This window comes from Ailuropoda melanoleuca, chromosome 3 (genome assembly GCF_002007445.2).
Source record: "Ailuropoda melanoleuca isolate Jingjing chromosome 3, ASM200744v2, whole genome shotgun sequence".
NCBI classification, from domain to species: Eukaryota; Metazoa; Chordata; class Mammalia; order Carnivora; family Ursidae; genus Ailuropoda; species Ailuropoda melanoleuca.
The window spans coordinates 4,457,457-4,474,234 of NC_048220.1; the positions used below are offsets into that span (position 1 = coordinate 4,457,457).

At 53.7% G+C, this 16,778-nt stretch overlaps 1 protein-coding gene across 1 annotated transcript; it reads left to right on the plus strand.

The window, feature by feature from the left end:
- The first annotated feature begins 593 nt into the window (after positions 1–593).
- On the plus strand, positions 594–12,624 carry GRM6 (glutamate metabotropic receptor 6). The gene is given in 12 exon segments (XM_034655851.1): positions 594–709; positions 711–759; positions 761–1,123; positions 3,448–3,664; positions 3,904–4,039; positions 4,720–4,874; positions 5,974–6,114; positions 6,218–6,418; positions 7,675–7,820; positions 7,918–8,541; positions 11,171–11,482; positions 12,427–12,624. Coding segments are annotated over 12 exon segments (2,658 nt in total).
- The last annotated feature ends 4,154 nt before the right edge of the window (positions 12,625–16,778 follow it).

Consider the following 16,778-nt stretch of genomic DNA (forward strand, 5'->3'; position numbering starts at 1 on the left):
GCCAGAGAGAGTTGGGGTCAGATACACTGCCAGAGAGGAAAGAAACAGCCCCAGGAAGCAGGGCTCCCTCCTCTCCTAAGAGGGAGGGAAAGGAGTTGTAGGAGAGCCAGTTCTGCGCACACTCCACGTTCAGGAGGGGTCTCTATCCTCAGGGCGGCCTCTCATCCCTTCCCCAGAATCCCTCAATCCTCTCTGGGCCCTGCACATCTGTCACAGCCCAGCCGTGAGCGGCTGGCGCAGGTGAGTGTGGCTAGGGAGTGCGTTTGGTTGTGCGCTGTGGAGGAGGGGCCCAGGGCTGTCCGGGAGAGGCAGGCTGGCGCGGTGGAGACAGTGGTCGGGCAGGAGACCGGAGTGATAAGACTGAGAGGGTGTGAGAGCCCGCTGGAGGCCTGGGAGGGCAGGGCGAATTGATAACCCATCTCTTCCCCAACCCGCTCAGCCAACATTTATTGCGCGCCTCCCCCTCCCCCGGGGACCCAGGGCTCCTTCCCCTTCCCCGCGCGACCCGGGGTTCTGCCCCTGCCAGGTGCTCAGAGAGTCCCCGCGTTCTGTTCCCCTCCCGGCCCTGTCTTCCTCCCGCAGCGGGACAGCGGATGGCCTGGCCCCGGAGCCCCCGAGAGCCGCGGCTCCCGGCGCTGCTGCCGCCGCTGCTGGTGCTAGTGCTGGTCCTGGTGCTGGTGCTGGCGCAGGCGGGCGCGGCGGGCGCGGCGGTCCGTGCGCCTAGCGGGCGGCCTCACGCTGGGCGGCCTGTTCCCGGTGCCACGCGCGGGGCGCTGCGGGCCGGGCGTGCGGGCAGCTGAAGAAGGAGCAGGGCGTGCACCGGCTGGAGGCCATGCTGTACGCGCTGGACCGCGTGAACGCCGACCCCGAGCTGCTGCCCGGCGTGCGCCTGGGCGCGCGGCTGCTCGACACCTGCTCGCGGGACACGTATGCGCTGGAGCAGGCGCTGAGCTTCGTGCAGGCGCTGATCCGCCGCCGCGGCGACGGCGACGAGGGGGCCGTGCGCTGCCCCGGGGGCGTCCCCCCGCTGCGCACCGCGCCTCCCGAGCGCGTCGTGGCTGTCGTCGGCGCCTCGGCCAGCTCCGTCTCCATCATGGTCGCCAACGTGCTGCGCCTGTTTGCGGTGAGGGCACTCTCTCCCCGTCCTCGTCCCGTCCTCGCCCTCTGGTCTCCTGGCAGAAATCCTCAAATCCCCCAAGATCAGCGGCTGCTTCAAAGAAACCCCGTCCCGTGGGCCAGATGCAAGCCCGAGCCAGATCAACCCAACCGGTCCACCCTTCCTTGACCGCCCTTGGGCGCTGCCAGAGCGGCCGTCTGCACACATAGCCCTCTGTGAGAATATTAAGGAACCCTACCTTCTGGAGGGTCAAGGGGGCCCCCTCCCAGACGAGGCTGCAGCCTCCGCCCACCCAGGGCCCGATTGACTAGAACAGGGCAACCTCTAGTTTAGCCTGTACTTGGGCGCTTGCTTGGGTGTCCTCGTGGGACACCTCGTGGGGTGGTCTTGCCCCAGGCCCCGGGGAGAGCTCTGGGTAATAAGGTGCAAGTTTTTCCTGGAACCCGGGCCCTCCTTCCCATGGGGCACCTAGGACATACCCCTGACTGCTGGGATTAGTTCCCTCATCTTTAGGGAATCATCTCAAATGAAGGGCAGCCCCCTCCTTGCACCCTGGGGAGCAGTGACTGGGGGAGGGCATAGGAATCAGGGATTAGGGGCCTTTGCATTAGAGTTGGGGGGTTTTCCATAGTAGTCATTCACTGGGGTTCCACTGGGGTTCGGTAGGAGGGGCAGGCGTTTCTGTCCTTCAGTCTTTCTGTGAAGAGAGGAAGGCTTTGCTTCCATCTGGCTAGGGAAGGGGACTTCTGTTTGAGAGTTTCTCTGATTCTTCTAGGCAGGGCGTCTGTTTCTACCATGCTGGGTAGGGGTTTTATCTGGGCCCCCCTCCATCATCTGCATCCATGTAATTCCCCCCACCCCGGTTCCCACTGGATAGCAGCTTGTCATACAAACACACCTTCTAGTTGGGACAGGGAGAGCTTATGTGTGTTTGCGGGGGGCGGGGGGAAGAGTCCTCATCTCATCCACCTGCCCATGTCTGTCTGCGTTTGTACCTCTGTCCCCTGCCTAGAGCTCTGGTTTCTGTCCCTTTTCCTGTGTCTGCCCCTCTAGGCTGAGTGCAGAGATCTCAAACTCAAGGGCCTTCAGGGGCCAGGTCTGGGGTGTAGGTGAGTGAAGCAGGACCCCACGAGTCCAGGGCCCACTGCTGCCAGCTCCGCCCAAGACTTAGGTCATGCCCCACTCCCACATTTTAGACACTGACTGCCAATTTAAAAATGAAACAATTGAAGACATTGGTGCATGAAAGGCAACCAGGGGCCAGATTTGGTTCCCTGGGGCCCGTCTTGCAGTTCCTGGTCTAGGAGCAGAGTTGAGGGTTTCCGAATTCACCTCCATACATGCATCACTGTGATCGAAGGCGTTTTAGATGAACTTCCCGGAGGAGGTTCAGCCTGTACAGGAAGGCGGTTCTGAAGATCAGACTTCAGCGTCTAGACCGCCCGGAGTAGCTACAGCGTCCATTACCTGCGCCGGGCCTTTCTCTGACCTTCCCTCCTCCTTTGTGGTTCTTCTTGTTTTTCTGTCTCTCCCCATCTCTCTTTCTCTCTTCCCTCTTCCTCTTTACCTCTTTCCTTCTCTCTCCCTTTTGCTCTTCCCATGTCTCCACACTCCACACTTTCTTTCTGCCTTGCTTCAGACGTCCTTGTCTCCCCTAGACCAGCTCAGCCCACTCCTTCCAGAACCTTCCCTCTCTTCTGCCCTTCACACCAGGTCCCATATCACTCCTCTTCTCTGCTAGCCTCCCTTTTCCCTTCTTTCTCAGCCTTCTGCTACCCCTCTCCACTCTCCTTTCACACTTGCCCTTCCTGTCGGCCATTCTCCAGGATCAGCTCAGCCCGTAATCCCAGCTGTCAATCACTCTAATGGACACAGATGAACCCATTTCCATGCAGGCCCCTCCATTAGGCCAGAAAGAGCTTTGAATCAAATAATGTCTTCCCAGCTCCCCTGCCCGCTCTGACCCTGCCTGGGGCTGCCGCTCCCCTACACAGACTTGTCCCTTTGTGTGAATTAGGAAAATATGTTGTCTCCTGGGGCTGACAAGGAGTCCCATTCCCCTTGCTGATGCAGCCTGTGCCCAGCAGCTGGATTGGCTGCAGGCTGGACTTGAGCCTCCACTTCCCCTTAGCCTAGACACACTCAGACATCTCAAATACAGAATGCTCCCCACACCCTTGGGCTTCTCTATGTGGCTCTCCCACGTTGGCGCCTGGCGCCCTAATCCCAGACTTCTGTGCCGCAACCTGTGTCCTGGATCCCCGTTGCCCTACCTCCCCCTGGGGTCACTGACCCTCCATCTGTAGCCCAGTTGTCCTTCCCCATTCCAGATACCCCAGATCAGCTACGCCTCCACAGCCCCTGAGCTCAGTGACTCCACGCGCTATGACTTCTTCTCCCGAGTGGTGCCACCAGACTCCTACCAGGCCCAGGCCATGGTGGACATCGTGAGGGCACTGGGATGGAACTACGTGTCCACGCTGGCCTCTGAGGGCAACTATGGCGAGAGCGGGGTTGAGGCCTTTGTGCAGATCTCCCGGGAGGCTGGTGAGCTGGGAGTGGGGTCCAAGGCATCAACGAGCCTACAGAGGGGGAGCCAGGGGCCATCGGACAGGACCCTGAGATGGGGCACCGGGTCCATGGTGGGGAGCCTGGATGGTGCCCCTGTGGGCAGGCGTCCCTTTCCTTTGGAGCACTCAGCCCTGCCCCAGTCATGCACGGTGGTGGCCCCGGTGGGTGGGTGGCTGGGTAGAACAAGAGGTGACTCTGGCATCCCCAACGCCCAGGGGGCGTCTGCATTGCTCAGTCCATCAAGATTCCCAGGGAACCAAAGCCGGGAGAATTCAACAAGCTGATCAAGAGGCTCATGGAGACACCCAACGCCCGGGGCATCATCATCTTTGCCAACGAGGACGACATCAGGTGGGACGGCGGGCACATTCAATCGCCGTGATTATCAGAGGCTCTCCTTGAAGGCCCTGAGCCCTCTTCTTACACATTCCGCGGCCATACACATCCTCCCTTCCTCCTCCTCCCTCTTCTTGACACCCCCTCGCCCTCCTGCCCTTACACGCTTTTCCTGCTGTCATTTGTCTGGTGCCCTCAGAAATGCACCAGGCCCCATCGGGGTGGAGGTGCTCCAGGACAAGCCAAGGGGAACACGAAGGAATCCCTGTCTGTTCCTACCATTCACAGTGGGGGGGGGGGAGAGACCTGTGGGCAGATCTAAGTGCCGAAAATAAGCTGTCAGGGAAGGAGCCCCAGGGGCAGTTTGGGGGTATCCGCAGGTGGCCGTGGCCCCTGGCTGGAGGCCTGTGTGGCTCCAAGCCAGCAGAGGCCTCTGCAAAAGGGATGCCCTTCCCCCAGGCAAGTGTGGTGGGCTGCAGTGCACAGAGGGCAGGCCTGGGGCCCGAGCCTGGCTGGAAGCCCCAGAAGCCCGGGGCAAGTGTCCAAAACTCCCTTTGCCCCACTTTTCCTAATAAACGAGGGTCTGATGAGTGGTTTGGAATGGGATGGAAGGAGAGAGATAAGCAGGAAGTGGCCAGAGGTAAGTTGGAGGAGGCTCTCAGGCCCTCACTCACCCCTTGCCCTATTCCCACCAGGAGGGTCTTGGAGGCCGCACGCCAGGCCAACCTGACAGGTCACTTCTTATGGGTCGGCTCAGACAGCTGGGGAGCCAAGACCTCCCCCATCCTGAACCTGGAGGACGTGGCCGTGGGGGCCATCACAATCTTGCCCAAAAGAGCTTCCATAGATGGTGAGTGCAGGGATGCCCCCACCACCCCACCACGTCCCAGGCCCCTGCTCGTCCTTCCCCACGATCCCCTCTTGGGGGCACTCGTTCTCCCCATCTGTAAAATTGTATCCTGCTCCATGTCCCTTCCAGGATTCCCAAATTCTAGGATTCTGAAATTCTGTGAATACATCCCTGCAAGCAATGTTTGAGTTGGCAAAGGAGGAAAAGCCCACCCCACTGTACAGGGTCAAAAATTAGTTGTGCCTTTTCTGTTTTTGTTTTTGATTTAATTCAATGCCTGTCTTCCTTATATTCCTGGTTCTGCAAGACACACTAATTTGAGGGTGGGGGAGAGGGAGCAAAACCGAGGGTGGGGACATACTTCCTGATCAAATCACGAAGCCTGCCTCCCCTCCCTCCCTCCACCGTCCTACCTGTGAATATCTGGAAGAATCCAGCAGAGAGGTTCACTTTACAACAGGATTGATCGTTTTCCCAAAGTCTGAACTGAAGTTGCCTTGACAAGGTGCTTCAGGGCTATTTTATGAAACACAGAACCTTGTAAAGACTGAGAACCCTGACTTTCAGGGACTCCCCGCCTCTTGGAGGTACACACCCACCCTCACGCTCTTTCCTTCCCTTAGAGTACACCTGGTTGCATTTAACAAATTAGAATGAGAGTTGTTTTTGCAATAAAGGCATTTCATCGCCAGATAAGACGTCTGAAAGTAGTCCACTTCAGGTCTCGGACAGAGAGTTAATGATGTTCTCAAAGTCCTGAGCTCTGTCCCCACTTCTGTTCCACCATTCTCCATGATTGTTCTGTGCCTTCATGACTCAGGTGTCTTATTCACAAAGTGGCTGCTGAAGCTCTACCCATTACATCTTCACCGCAGCATCCTAACCAGGAAAGAAGGAGCAGCATAAGAGTCTTCGATGTGGCAAGGCTCTGAGTTTACAACAGGATGCACATTCTACCCTGAACACCCTGGATGGCTTTGAAATCAATGGGCCAGAAGCTGGTCACATGGCCAGTCCTGGCTGCAAAGTAAGCAAGTGGTGAAGGGACACAGAGGAGTCGATAGTTCAGATGGTTGCTGTCCTCTCTCCTCCTTCTCAGGATTTGACCAGTACTTCATGACCCGCTCCCTGGAGAACAACCGTCGGAACATCTGGTTTGCTGAGTTCTGGGAGGAGAACTTTAACTGCAAACTGACCAGATCAGGTAGCCAGTCAGATGACGTCACCCGCAAATGCACAGGTGAGAGCTGCCCAGGGTGGCACGGGAGGTCACGGAGAAGGCGGGAGGCCGGGCTGGGCACCCGCGGGGCCGGGCACACTTCCTCTGGGCATCCCTAGGACAGGCGAGGAACGCATCGGCCGGGACTCGACCTACGAGCAGGAGGGGAAGGTGCAGTTCGTGATCGACGCCGTGTACGCCATTGCCCACGCCCTCCACAGCATGCACCAGGAGCTCTGCCCCGGGCTTACTGGCCTGTGCCCTGCAATGGAGACCACTGATGGGCGGATGCTGCTGCAGTATATTCGAGCCGTCCACTTCAACGGTGAGCAGAAGCCAGATCCCCTCCCACAGGGAAGGGACGGCCCTGGCATGGATTTCTCTGCTGGACCTGGGGTGACTAGGATCAAAGGGATGGGGGAGGCAGAATGGTATCGTGTCCCCTGGTACCAGCAGAGGGCCTGGCACACAGGCAGGCTCAGACCAAGGTCTGGAAAAGGCCCAAATGGACTCAGGCCACACTCACGGTTTGTGCGGAGAGATCCACTTCTTGTTCACTGACTATCCTTTATAAAATTAGAAAGTGTTCCCCCACCAAATACTGAGCACCACCTTCTCTCTACCGAGCTCGCTGTTAAATAGTACAGCTTAATATCACCCCAGACCAGCTCGACGAGCAGGTAGGACAAGCCTCTGAAAGAAATAGCCTGATTGTTCAGATCGGTGCAAATCTTTGTACAAGTCTGAACCCACCGTCTCGCCTGGCCAGCTAAGCTCTTTCTCTTTTCTTTTTAAATTGTGGTGACATACACGTAGCGTCATATTTACCATCTCAACCATTTGTAAGTGTACAGTTTGGTCGTGTGCACTGCTGTGCAACCATTCTCCAGAACTCTCTTTATCTTCCAAGACTGAAATTCCGTCTCCATTAAACACCAACTCCCCATTCCCCCTCCTGCAGCTTCTGGCAACTTCCATCCTACTTTCTGTCCCTATGATTTTGCCTGCTCTACGTATCTACTACGAGAGGGATCATACGTGTCCTTTTGTGACTGGCTCATTTCCCTCAGTTTAACGTCCTCAACGTTCATCCATGTTGCGTCCTGTGTCATAATGTCTTTCCTCTTTAAGACTGAAGAATAACCTTCCGTGAATAGGCAACGCTTTGTTTGTCCATTCAGCCCCCAGTGAACACATACTTAGGTTGCGTCCACCCTTTGGCTGTTGTGAATGATGCCGCCGTGAACATGGGCGACTCATCTTTGAGTCCCTGAGCTGAGTCCTGGAAGTGGGGTTGCTGGGTCAGGGGGTAATCCTACCTTCAGTTTTTGGAGGACCTGCCACACTGGTTTCCACGGTGACGGCACCATTTTGCACCCTCACCAGCCACGCATCGGGGTTCCACTTTTTATTTCCCGCGGTGCTAACAGTGCCGGGTCCTGATGGGGGGGAGGTTATTGCCCTGATGACACGGGGCGTCTCTGCGCGTGCGCGGTAAGCTCTTCCTTGACCCTGGCGGGGCCTTGCGCCTCTCCGGGAGGGGCTGGAGAGCCCGCTGAGGATGCGGGGCTCTCGCTCCAGGCAGCGCGGGGACCCCCGTGATGTTCAACGAGAACGGGGACGCGCCCGGGCGGTACGACATCTTCCAGTACCAGGCGGCCAACGGCAGCGCGGGCAGCGGCGGCTACCAGGCGGTGGGCCAGTGGGCGGAGACCCTCAGGCTGGACGTGAGTGGGCGCGGACGCGCTGAGCTCGGGCGGCGGGGCGCGAGGCGCAGCGGCCGCCGGACGCAGGTCCCAGGCCCGCGCGTTTCCTGTGCCCCAGGTGGAAGCCCTCCAGTGGTCGGGGGAGCCCCGCGAGGTGCCCGCGTCCCAGTGCAGTCTCCCCTGTGGGCCGGGAGAGCGGAAGAAGATGGTGAAGGGCGTGCCCTGCTGCTGGCACTGCGAGCCGTGCGACGGGTACCGCTTCCAGGTGGACGAGTTCACGTGCGAGGCCTGCCCCGGGGACATGCGGCCCACGCGCAACCACACGGGCTGCAGGCCCACGCCCGTCGTGCGCCTCACCTGGTCCTCGCCCTGGGCCGCGCCGCCGCTGCTGCTGGCCGTGCTGGGCAGCATGGCCACCACCACCGTGGTGGCCACCTTCGTGCGCCACAACAACACGCCCATCGTGCGGGCCTCGGGCCGCGAGCTCAGCTACGTGCTGCTCACCGGCATCTTCCTCATCTACGCCATCACCTTCCTCATGGTGGCCGAGCCCGGGGCAGCCGTGTGCGCCGCCCGCCGCCTCTTCCTCGGCCTGGGCACCACGCTCAGCTACTCGGCCCTGCTCACCAAGACCAACCGCATCTACCGCATCTTTGAGCAGGGCAAACGCGCCGTCACGCCCCCGCCCTTCATCAGCCCCACCTCGCAGCTCGCCATCACCTTCAGCCTCACCTCGGTGCAGGTGGGCCGCGGGCTCCCAGGGCCACGATGGGGGCGGGGGAGGGGGGAGATGGACCGTGGCTGGGCTGGGGGGTTGTCCTCCCCTCTGAAAATCAGAGGAGCCCTCTTCTATTTTGACTCCTAGGTTAAAAAAAAAAAAAGCCTGCAGGAGACAGGGCCCCACTGTTTTGCTATAAGCAGAACTGCCCCCCCCCCGGCCCCCATCCTGCTCCATCTCGAGAGACCTGGGTCAGTAAGCTGGGGAGCGTCAGCATCCAGCTCCGCTTCTGTAAACACAATGACATTATTTTCCTACACGGAACAGGCTCCTTTACAATTTGACTCCCATATGAAAAATAAGGCAAAGAGCTATCTAGCAGTTTTTCTCAAGCCAGAAAAAGAATGTTTCCATAAAGGGAGTTCCTGCTGCCCAATCACTGGGGTAACCTGGATGGGAGGCAGGGGCTCCAGCGACCTTACTGTGGAGGGGGGGCATCCAGCTCCATAAATGGCCAGGATTTCATGACCTACGTGCAGCAAAAGCAAGAGTTCCTTCAGGGGTTTCTCTAAGGTAGTAACATTATGGCATTGGAAGTTATTCTCATGGTCTGGAAAGCACCGGATGTTTTCTGTGCAAAGGGTACGGCTCACGGACATGTGTGGGTGACATGGTGGCATCGTAAAGCCAGGCCAGTTCTCAGGGCTACGTGGAGGGCCTGTGCTCAGCCTGCTTTGGACATGGCACACTCTGCACTCCAGGCAAGCCCTTCCCCCTGCCTAGCTCTGCGTCTGCCACCTTCATTCCCACCTTCAGGCCTCTGACCCTGAGATTCTCCATAGCTGAAAGGTGTTGCCATCTTCCTGCAGATAGCAGGGCCCGAACTGTCCCTGTGAGGGCCAGAACACCAATGCCCAGCGCATCCCAACTTCTTACCTCCCTGCTTCCCTGCCCGAAACCCCTGTGCTGCCCCTGCCCCTGCCTCACAGGACAGAGATACTTAGATGACAGTCAGTACTTCCGGCCTCGTCTGGGGACTCCCCACATTATACCCTTCTTTCCAGAAATCCCAGACCCCTGCAAAGAGGCACACCTGCATTTTACTAGGTTATTCATCAATATGGCAGACATGAAATGGCATCTTGTTATTTTAATTGCATCTACTTAATTACTAGTGCAGCAGGCCTTTGACGTTTCCTCTTCTGCAATGTGCCTGTTCCTATGCTTTGCTCATTTTTTATTATTTTGTAGTTTTTTGTTTGTTTGTGTTTGTTTTTGTTTTACATGTATTGGATGCTAGTTCCTTATCAGTTACAGGGGTTGTGAAGTTGGTGGGTCCATTTTGGTTGCTATTCCTGTGTATCTCAGGCCTTGGATAAGAGTTTCTCATAGGCAACTTTTTCCCTACCTAGAAGCTTGTTCTAGGAGGAGCCTCCATACTGCTTTCCTGGACGGTGGGTGGGGTGTTACTAGTCCCTTGTCTGTGGAGCTACTGCCTCTGGAAGAATTACATAAAGGTTCTCCTTACAGGTCCACAAATTATTAAAAAGCATCCCTTCCTCCAGGATCACACAGCCCCACTCTAGGTACACAGCATGGCACACAAGTGTTAGCTAAATTTCAGCCCTACCTGCCGCCACAGTACACACACACGCACGCACCAGGCAGTCTTGTGCAGTGAACAACCTGCATAAATGAACGGGGCAGCCCTTCCAGGGTCCCACCTTTATGCAGGAGTCTTACTTCCTGCTCCCCAGCTTCCCTTGGCTCAAAGTCATGTCTCCTGTCACTGTGAGGGAACTACTCCATCTCCTCCCTGTTAGTGCTTGCATTTGACTTTTTTAAAAAAACATTTTATTTATTTATTTGTCAGAGAGAGAGAGAGCACAAGCAGGGAGAGCTACAGGCAGAGGGAGAAGCAGACTCCCCCCTGAACAAGGAGCCTGATTCAAGACTCGATCCCAGGGCCCTGGGATCATGACCTGAGCCCAAGTCAGATGCTTAACCAGCTGAGCCACCCAGGCGCCCTGTGTTTGATTTTGATAGCCTCCCAGGCCAGCTGGCATCAGCTCACATCCTTACTTCTCCCTGTTTCATGCCTCATTCTGAGCTTCACTCTGCATTCCTACATGATTTCATTACATTATGTCCAAAAGTTCTCTGGATCTGAAGAAGGAAGGGGTCCTTAGGAACTAGGTTTGCCATGTTGCTAGATGGGATCAAGCTAGCATTTTCCTATCTACAGAATGGAGATGGTACTGCTGACGCAGGGGTTGTGAGGAGAGAGAATCTCTGCTGAGTCTGGCCCTTAATCAGTGGGGCAGGCACAGGCTCCTTCCCCAAGCTGGCATGGAGAAGCTATGTTTAGGCAGTCACTATATCTTGCCGGGCTTGGTGATGGTTGGAATACAGGAAGAGGACATCCAGGGCCCGTTACCCAGCCAGCCCTGACATTGCCAGCACATATCTCCACTGTCCACTGGCCTTTGCATGGATGGTCCCCTTCTGGATGGCCCTCCCCTCTCCATGGGGGAATCTCAGGCCTAAACATCCCACTCAGTAGGCCAAGAGCCTCGAGGCGACGCTAACCTGCCAGAGACATTGGTGGGTGGCCAGGCTGGGCGTGTCCCTGATCCGGTGTTGGCTCCCGCAGGTAGTGGGAGTGATGGCGTGGCTGGGGGCCCAGCCCCCACACAGCGTGATCGACTATGAAGAGCAACGGACAGTGGACCCAGAGCAGGCCAGAGGGGTGCTCAAGTGCGACATGTCAGACCTGTCCCTCATCGGCTGCCTGGGCTACAGCCTCCTGCTCATGGTCACGTGCACGGTGTATGCCATCAAAGCCCGCGGCGTGCCCGAGACCTTCAACGAGGCCAAGCCCATTGGTTTCACCATGTACACCACCTGCATCATCTGGCTGGCTTTTGTGCCTATCTTCTTTGGCACCGCCCAGTCGGCTGAAAAGGTAATCTGGGGTCCCTCCGTTGGTTCCAGTGCCTTCTTTGTTTCCTGCCTGTCTGTGGAAAGGCTCAATTGTCCCAAGAGCTGGGCCACCCACATGAATGATTGCTTGTTTGTTAATTCATTCATGTACTTAAAAACCCATTCACTCATTCGTCAGTCTCCTTTGCTGCTTCAGTCAGTCCCGTTTCCCTTCGTTCATTCATGTGCTCATCCATGCTTCTAACCATCCATTAACTTGGGTTTTTTTAAAAAGATTTATTTATCTTGGAGAGAGAGAGTGTGTGAGTGAGTGGGGGGAGGGGCAGAGGAAGAGGGTGGGGGAGAATCTCAAGCAGATTCCGTGCTGAGCACGGGACCCAACATGGGGCTCAATCCCATGACCCTGAGATCATGACCTGATCTGAAACCAAGAGTTGGACATTTAACCCACTGAGCCACCCAGGAACCCCTCCATTAACTTAATTTTATTCAGTTACTTCTTTATATGCTTTATACCCATCAATCCATGAATCTGTTGGTCCATTCACTTGCTCATTATTCAGTCATTTATTTGTGTGTATAGCAGAACATGTTTATTCACCCTTGTCGTTCATGTGTTTGCCCGCTTGCTCTTTTATTCAATGTGTTCACTCATTTGTAGATTTGAAAACATATCCATCCATTCATTAACATGCTCTAGGACTGTTTTAGGTGTAAGGACCATTTCCCCAGGTGTCACTTGCTGTGAATGAGCCCTTTGCTTCCCTGGGTCACTTGTCCACTTGGTCCTGTGTTATTCATCCTCCTTCCTGCCTACATCAGAGCCACACGACGACCATCACTTCTTTCATGCCACAGCGCCTTTGCTTATACGGTTGCCCTTTCCATTCACCCAATGAACACAGACTCGTGGGGGTGGGAGAGAACAGGGATGAGTCCTACCCAGTGCCTTCCTCCATGGCTCAGATCTACATCCAAACCACCACACTGACTGTGTCCTTGAGCCTGAGTGCGTCGGTGTCCCTCGGCATGCTCTACGTGCCCAAAACCTACGTCATCCTCTTCCACCCGGAGCAGAACGTGCAGAAGCGCAAGAGGAGCCTCAAGGCGACCTCGACAGTGGCAGCCCCACCCAAGAGCGAGGACACAGAGGAGCCCAAGTAGCGAGTGGGGCAGGAGTGGGGATGGTTGCTCCCTCTCTTCTGTTCTTTTCTTTCTCTTGCTTCACTGTGAAAGCCCAGGTCTGCAGTGAACAATCAGAAGCAGGGAGTCCACGAAGCCCATGCCCGCCAGGATCCACACTTCATCCCTGCTTTTCCATGCCTGTTGGCATCATACGTACTTGCTGCAGACCAGACTTTCTACTCATGGTGGGAGACAGCTACTGAGAGGATCCTAGGGAGGGACTGAACTTACACACTCCCTGCTCTGGGTTCAGAGAGCGTCATGAAGCCCCTGGGTTTGGCCCAGCGTGGGTGAGATTTCTACCCAACTCGCCACCAGAACCTGGGGATTGGGCAGCATGCAAGAATGTGTAGATCTCACTCTGGAAATACAGGGCTGGATTTGGGGAGGGGCGGTTTCCACAGGAGACCTGGGGTTCTGTCTTCTGGACCGAGTAACTCAGGCTTGGCACTGAGGGATTGAACCTTGGGTGAGACAGCCCTGTGAGCAAGGGTGGACCTGAGACAGGACGTGGGAGCCAGCAGAGGTTCTGGGATGTACCCCATGGGGTTACTTGCGTTGAGGTCTTTTTCTCAGGACCTTCGACCCTGGGACCTGGGGCATGTCGCACTTAGACTATAGCTTTTTGCCTTTCCCATGCACACCCCCAAACATGTGTGTGGTGTTAGTGGTGTGAGAATAAAGCAACAGGGCAGCGGTTGCCCTTTTCTGATGCCCATGAGGGATTATGGTCAGGAGTTTCAGGTTGGGGCCAGTGACAGAGAGTTGTGTCCATGGTGACGATTAATTCCAAGTAGACATCTTAGGACGAATATCAAAACTTTCCTCTCCCAATTCTTACTGAGAGGTCCCCTTTGAAAGGCAAGCACGAGGCATGAGGAGGAAGATACTTGGACTTCAGATGCATGGACATTTTTTTTTCAGGTTTTTTTCCCGCCAAAAGCTTGGTTTCGTTATGGAATTGTATTCCCCTGTGGTAGGATTTACATTTGTTAAATTGACTCTTTTCATTTATCGGTTTGAATTCTCTAGTATCTAATGTCTGGAACTGATTCTGAAAGTCAACCGCACTTCATACAACATAAAGACTCTTTCCTCTTCCTCTGTTGTGTAAATAGATTTTGACCCTGGGGCCAGGTGTTTCTGTGTTCCTTAAGTAAATAGGGCTTCTCCTCAGAATAACATTTTTGGTGTACAAACTCTCCTTCCTCGTGTTTTTTGCATTCCTATGGTTTCTCCACAGTGTGAATTATGAAGTTTAATTTATCGCTCGGTGCTTTCCAAAATTCATGATTTCGTAGGGCTTCTTTCCTTTGTGAGTTTTCTGATGTGTAGTGTGATGGGGTGTGTTTTCTTGCTGAAGGCTTTTCCAGATTAGTGCTTTGATGGGATTTTTGTCCTCTATGAATTCTCGGAGAGTCAGTGAGCTCTGATATCCAAAGGAAGGTGTTTCTATGGTTTTTGTTTTGTTTTGTTGTCTTCTTGGTGTTTCTCCCAGGGTGAATTCCCTGTTGTGCAACAAGTGTTGACTTCTAGTTGAAAACTTTCCCACTTTTTTTTTTTTTTTTTTTTACGTATTTGTGGTTTTCCCCACTTTGAACTCCGTGACTTACAGTTTGGATGATTTCTCAGTAGAACTTTTTTACATTTAGAAGATTTCTCCCCAGTGTGAGGTTTCTGCCTTAGAATCCTGTCTTCTTCCTGAAGACTCTCACACACTCCCCACATTCATTCATACCGGTCTTTCTGATGTGACTGCTTTGCCACAAGGAGGTCCAGGCTCCTTCTTATGGGCGTCTCATATTCAGTCCACTTGTAATGATTTCCACAGCATGCGCCATTTTGTATGCGGTGGAGAACACTCTGTTACTAACGTGTTATCAGACATAGCACATGTTCTCTAATGTACTCAAAGTTTGGACTCCCAGGAGAAGGCTTTTCTATGATCGGTGTGTACAAAGGATCGTTTGGTGTTCCGTGTGGGGTTGACAACTTCCTGAAGGTCTTCCCATGCTATTTACATACATAGTTTGCCTTCTCTGAGGTTCAATCAGTGTGAACCCCTGAATAAAGGTGGGTTTCTTTTCAAATTTGTGGAATTTATAAGGCATTCTGCCTGTGTGGTTTCTTTTATGCTGAATAAGAACTGGGCTATGCTTGTCAGCTTTCTCACATTTGCTGCCCCTGAAGGATTTCTCCCCAGTATGAATTCTGTGTTCCTGTGAAAATGGGATTCTGGATTGGAGGCTTTCTCACAGTATGATCACAGTGTTTCTCTCCAGTATGAGTTCTCTAAAGCAGGAGAAGATTACATTTTGATATGAACTTTTATTCACCTCTTCGTAAGAGTGCCATCTGTGTCCAGTGTGAGGATAGTCATATAAGGAGGGCCTCTCTCATATTAACTTTGTGCTATGTCTTTTCACTAGTGTGAATCTTTCGACACCTCTATTACATTTGCTATAGCTTTGTCACATTTATTGCATTTTGTGGTCTTTGGAAATTTCCCCCAAATTCATTACTTTCATTGTCTCTCACTCAGTGACTTCTTGTTGAATAAATGTAACTTTTCGCAGAAGTTTGACTTGCATTTTCTGCTGCTTTTTTATGTAGTCACCAATTTGCAAGACTCCTTCTAAACTGGAATAAAGTGCACAATTCCAAGTGAATCTTTCCACCGTCATTTTATAGAATCAAACCTCTTCAGAAATCCTCCATTATGTTGATACCTTTTTTTCCTAAATATGAAAAATTCCCAAGTGTAAATATTTTCAATTTCCTAGGCTTTGAGGAGGGAAGCCTGCTGCCATGTGGACAGAGTACTGACAGCTATAGGGGGCTGGGAGTTTCAGAGATGACCTTTCAGCCTGTGGAGCAGGAACCAAGATGGGGTGTAGTTCTGAAGGCAGAGACCCTGAGGGGAGGCTTTGATGAAAGGCAGTCGAGGGTGTGGAGAGGCAGATTGGTGAAGGGACCGGGTGTGGACACTGAGCCTCATCGCTTCCTTTGTGGATTATTGTGGCAGGATACTCACTAGTCCGTGCTTCCTGTGTCTTTCCCCTCCATCCCACACACCAATATCAAAATCACCGTTCTGGGGCACCAGCTTCCCGCTCTTACAGGGACGCTGCTATGGGCCCTGCCCTCTCCCAGCACCTGTATCTGGCTGCAATTCATTCTCATATTTGCTTGCAGACTCAGAAATAGACATAGCAGGAAGGGCACATGGGTCAGGTTCCACATGCTGTTCACTGATATTTGTCCGATGAAGTATTATTAGCTTATTCTACCAGGGCTCTTGAATGTTGAACTTACCCATATTATCAACTTCTGAGTTATTTTTTTTCCCATCCCAATCTGCCAGACATGGAAATTTCCATGCAGACTTCCTTCAGTTGGCTTTTGTATCTAGAAATTATAGTGTCAAGGTTAAGACTTCTTGAGATCAATGCCAGCTCTGCCATGTTAGTAAGTGACCTTGGCCAAGATGATTAGCCTCTCCCATAGTCACTGACAGCCAGAGTCACCTTGATCCCTGCAGATACCCACATCATTGACCCCATTTCCCAACATCCACCTTCCCAGTCCTACCAGTCAATGCTCATGCAGACCCCACTCATTACACAAACCCCTCAGCTGACTGATCCCAAGACCCCATCTCAGACCCCCCCAAATAGCATTCCTTCCTCAAAACTGCTCTCTAGAGAAAGCTGTACTGTATTTCCCTCATCAAAATATGAATTCTACACGGGTCTGGCTGTGAAGGGTCTTGAAGGCTTTGCTTCCCATGGTTGGCCCAGGGGAGCCATGGAAGGGTTTACACAGGTGAGTGCTGGGTCTGGATCTGTGGGGTGGACAAAGTCACTAATGTCTGGAGTGGGAGGTGGCTCTGGGGGGGGGACCAGAAAGATTGGTGAGGAGCCTGAGGCAATGCACTAGGGGGAATCTGGTATATCTCCCCCTGTAAATATTTATAACCCCATTTCCCCCATCACAATGGCTAGAAATGATAACATTAGGTGTGAGCAGTCTATACCTTGGTTGAATTATATTGCTGAAATAAATTAGCAGTTGAGCCTTATGTGGTTAAGTTTTTAACTTTCTGTATTTAAGTCCTTCCAATTTTGGAATTT